This window comes from Hibiscus syriacus, unplaced genomic scaffold (genome assembly GCF_006381635.1).
Source record: "Hibiscus syriacus cultivar Baekdansim isolate YM2019G1 unplaced genomic scaffold, ASM638163v2 tig00112959_pilon, whole genome shotgun sequence".
In the NCBI taxonomy this organism is placed as follows: Eukaryota; Viridiplantae; Streptophyta; class Magnoliopsida; order Malvales; family Malvaceae; genus Hibiscus; species Hibiscus syriacus.
The window spans coordinates 52,492-57,051 of record NW_024063425.1 but is presented as its reverse complement, the minus strand read 5'-3'; the positions used below and the strand labels follow the sequence as shown (position 1 = coordinate 57,051).

The 4,560-nt window shown below is 30.9% G+C and overlaps 1 protein-coding gene across 1 annotated transcript; it reads right to left on the bottom strand.

The window, feature by feature from the left end:
• Positions 1–2,550: 2,550 nt before the first annotated feature.
• Positions 2,551–3,944, bottom strand: LOC120184865 (FCS-Like Zinc finger 8-like). The gene is made up of 2 exons (XM_039189233.1): positions 3,242–3,944; positions 2,551–3,163 (listed from the first exon to the last, which is right to left on the bottom strand). Exons 1-2 carry the CDS (start codon positions 3,913–3,915, stop codon positions 3,037–3,039), a joined length of 801 nt encoding a protein of 266 aa, XP_039045164.1. The 5' UTR covers positions 3,916–3,944; the 3' UTR covers positions 2,551–3,036.
• Between the last annotated feature and the right edge of the window lie 616 nt (positions 3,945–4,560).

Below are 4,560 nucleotides of genomic sequence, written 5' to 3'. Positions count from 1 at the left end.
AAAATACCCGACCCGACTCGAAAAAAATATAATTTTAACTTATATATTTAGGCATAACTACAATAATACCCCTCTATATATAATTTTTTCAATTAAGTCATTATTTTTATTGAATAAAAATAATATTTTTATTATTTCGGGTCGGATTTCTAAGTTATATATTGAGTCGGGTTTGAGTCGGGTGAAATCTTGTTTTCGGGTCGGGTCAGGTGGACCAAAAACCCGACCCATTCCCATGTCTATCAATGTTAAGTTTCTCAAGGGGTTCCTATACTAAGCTAAGCATAAAGAAAAAGACATTATTATATGTTATTATTTTTCTTCATACTATATTATTCTTATAGACAATAGTGAGAATTATGTATAAATTGATGGAAAGTATAGACTAGCAACTTTAAAATAGTGTCAACTTGAGATGACATGGATACAAGAGATAAGGATAGATATTAAAAAGAGTTTTGATTTAATTTGATTTGATCGAATCATTTTTAAAAGATAATTTGAGTTTAGATCGGATCAAGGTCGAGCTCTGAGTAAAAAGATCTCATTCGATATAATGTTATAATTATCTTTCATATATTTAAATTAATTACAATAATATTTTATATTATTTTTTAATCATGTCCTTATTTACCTTTATATATATGTGTGTGTAAGGATCCACTTACAAAATGCATTTTTTTTGAGTTTTAAACAAATTTAGGACAGTTGAATGAGTAAAAATAGAAGGTTGAGATTAACTCATTGTTTTTTGTAGTGCTTAATGCAAACATAAGTGCCCAAACTATACCCTAATTTAACTTTTAGTATCTAAAGAATTTTTGTTAAAAGTATAACGTTTTATCTGTTACACTTTTAAATAATCTAACGTTTTTTGTTACACATTTAGGTTCCTCCGTAATAATGTTCGTTAAAAAGAATAGTCAAGTGACATATTTCATATTTATTTTTTTGGCTTAATGAAAAAATAAGTGCCCAAACTATACCCTAAGTTAACTTTAGGTGTCTAAATAATTTTTCGCTAAAAATAGGTGTATAATGTTTCTAACGGTACACTTTTAAGTGTCTATGCTGTAACGATCGTTAAATTTAATTGTTATTTAACATGTGTCGTGTTTTATATATATATTTAAATTTTGATTTTTTAAAAAAATATAAATATTATTTAAAAAACATTTTTAAGAAAAAAAATTCTCCCTGCAGTCTAAGCAAAAATTTCTTCCTCGTCAATTTCATTTAAAATCTCTCTCCACCATCCTCCATAAATCACTAAAATAAACTCAGGATGAAAATAATAAATTTGAGATTAGGGTTAGGGATTTAAGTTTGAATTTATGGATTATAGGATTAGATGACAACAAGAAGGATGGTCGACAGTGAAGGTCTGACGACAACAACTGTAAAATAAGGTTGAAATGAGAGATTTTAGGGGGTTTTTTGTACTTTTAGGAAAAATTGATTTTTTAAAAATAATAATATTATTTCATTTTATTAAAATATAAAAATTTTAAAAACATAAACATGACACATATCACTTAATAGTTTTTAAACAATCATTACTGTGTGTGACCTAAAAGTGTAACATAAAAAATATTAGGTACATATTTTTAACGAAAAAATCTTTAGATACTTAATGTTAATTTAGGATATAGTTTGAACACTTATTTTTTCATTAAGCTAAAATACAAACATGACACGTGTCACTTAAAGATTTTTTAAATGGTCAATACAACGTAGGCACCTAAAAGTGTAATGTAGAAAACGTTACACTTAAAAATATAACGTCAAAAACTTTACACTCATATTTTTAACGAAAAAATATTTAGGCATCTAAAGTTAACTTATGATATATTTTGAGCACTTGTTTTTACGTTAACATTTTTCAATAAATATATGTTCATTTTCTACTATTAATTTCTATCGCCCATTTCCACTCATCTAATGATCCTAAACATGTATAAAACTAAAATGTTTTATACTGTGTAATGAATTATATATATATATATATATATATATATATATATATATATATATATATATATATATATATATATATATATATATATATATATATATGAGTAAATTTGGATTGGATGCAGATTTTCACCTAAAAGATCAGATCAAGTTTAAAATGAGGTGAAATCCTCATATACCAAAGTCAAATTGAATACATCATGTAAGGTGGATTAACTTTTAAATCGAATTTGAGTGGATCAAAAACTCAACTCGACCGAACATTATCATCCTTGCTTACTCCCAACCCCCTTAAATTAATCCACCTGAAAGTGGGGTGGTGAGGTGGGGCCTCAAGTTTCAATAATTTCATTCTTTGGCATTATGCTAACATCAGGGTACTACACATTCATATAATATAGAGCAATCTGCATAGTGAAAAGATAAAGAATCTACTTCAGCTGAAGTAATTGGCTCTTGGTGCCTAATCAAAAGATGTATTGCAGATGGTATATCATCATTATGCTTTCCTTTTGAGACACAAATCAGAGTGATAATCATTGGAATTTGGTCATTTACCACCGGAAAAAGACTATTGACAAAAACCCCAGATTATCACTTGCAAGAAAAGCCAATTCTACAATTACCATAAACCATGATTCACTGTGAGCTAATAGCCTAATTTGTAAACAAAGTGATGAACAACTTTCATCATGGTTTATAAGGAAAAAGCTACGACATATTGATCAGATAATGCTAAGGAAAAAATAATTTTCTAATACAAGATATTAGGGTGATTATTTTCTCATCTATGATGAATGTTATGATACTTCATGAAAGTTGCCCCGAAAACTTAACGACTTCTCACAAAGTTTAGAAGACATGATATCTTCTCCAAGCTTCATACATGCGTGTAAAATTGTGTCTTCGCAGAAGACGTTGTTTCTTCTAAGTATCAAAATCATGTCTTCTAGGTGTTCTCCATGAAAGATTGTACTACTATTCATAGTAGATGAAAAAATAATCATCCTAACACCTTATATAAGAAAATCATTTTTTTTCTAAAGCATTATCTGACGAAATTTATCCAAAAGCTGTTGATCTGGTTTTACTAGTCCCCAATATGTCATCGGATTCTAGGTGATTTGTCCCTTCCTCTAGCTTCATCTCCTGGTACCTACATTCTTTGCTGCAAAATGCTTTCTCCCCTCTGCAGAATGAGGAAATTTCTTCAGATTATGGCCAAAAAAACATTAGAACTATACATAACACAAAAGCAAACACACACCTGTACATGTAAATGTCTTTTCCTGGAGAAAGATTCTTGTTGCAAGCATGACAGAAGCTAAGGAAATTGTCTGATTGGAAACTTGTTCCATCAACACCCCAAATTCCATTGGGATAAGAGAAACCAACAACTCCACAACATGTCTCAACAATGGAATCATCAAAGATATGTGTGGTTCTAGGATTGGTTCCATGAGTTATTACACAAGTGTAATCTTCTGAGAATTCCATTTCAGAAGCTGAGAGACTATTACCTATGAAGACAGAAGAGAAGGAACTCAACTGGGATGTTCTTGCCTTGATGCTAAGATCAGTAGTTGTTGGAGATTCAGATGGAGAAAGAACATGAGGGAAAGATGGGATTTGGACCCTAAGTTGTGAACCAAAAAGGACAGTTTTTGACAAGTTGGGATCAGAACAATCATCTTTGAGAGAATCAACAATGGCAAGACCAATCCCTTTGGAACCAAGTTTGTGTTTGGCTTCAGGTTCTGGGGTTCTAGGTGTGCTTGATTCAGACCAAAAAGGGTTCTTGAAAGTTGAGAAGGGCTTGCTATCAAGTATGGATTTCGGACTCATAATTGACTCAGAGTTATCAGAAATTGCTTTTAAAGTAAAACCAGTGAGCAACTTGGGGAATGAAGTGGGCTTCTTCTGCAATTCACTGTCTGCCATTATTAAAATCTACACCTTCTACTTGCTGCTTCTTGAAGAACTGCAAAACAATTTAAGAATAAATTTACATGAAGAAGAAGAAGATTATAATAGAGGAAAGATGGGATCTTTACCCTGCTGTTGAAAGAACTCAACTTTCTCAAGGGAACTTTAAGCTAAAGAAAGGATTCCCAAAACCCAGAAAATAAAGGTCAAAAGGCACAATGAAACCACTCTTTGCTACAACTCTGTGGCCTCCATTTTTTAGCAACAAATTTTCAAAACCATGGGAAGGAAAAAAAAGGAAAGAAAAATAACCCTTAAACCAAAAAAACCCTCAAAAATGGGAAAATGAGTCTTCTTTCTTAGTGGGATACGTTCTTTAATTATGGAACCCCACTAGTTCAGGATCTCCATCATCAGTGCTGAAACAATAACATGCAAATGTAGAGGGAAAAAAGGACAGAAAGTGAGAGTGAGTAAGGAGGAACAAAAGAAGTAAAAAGCTCTTCTTTCTTTCTTTTTTTTAAAATTTGAAGAGTGTTGGATCAAATTCCGATTTAGAAAAAATGAATTTTAAATCAGAATGTTTTATGCAAATCTACATCATCTGCCTGCTTTCTTCTGCAATCTGCCGATGGTATTTGTGTCCAACCAGTGAATGGA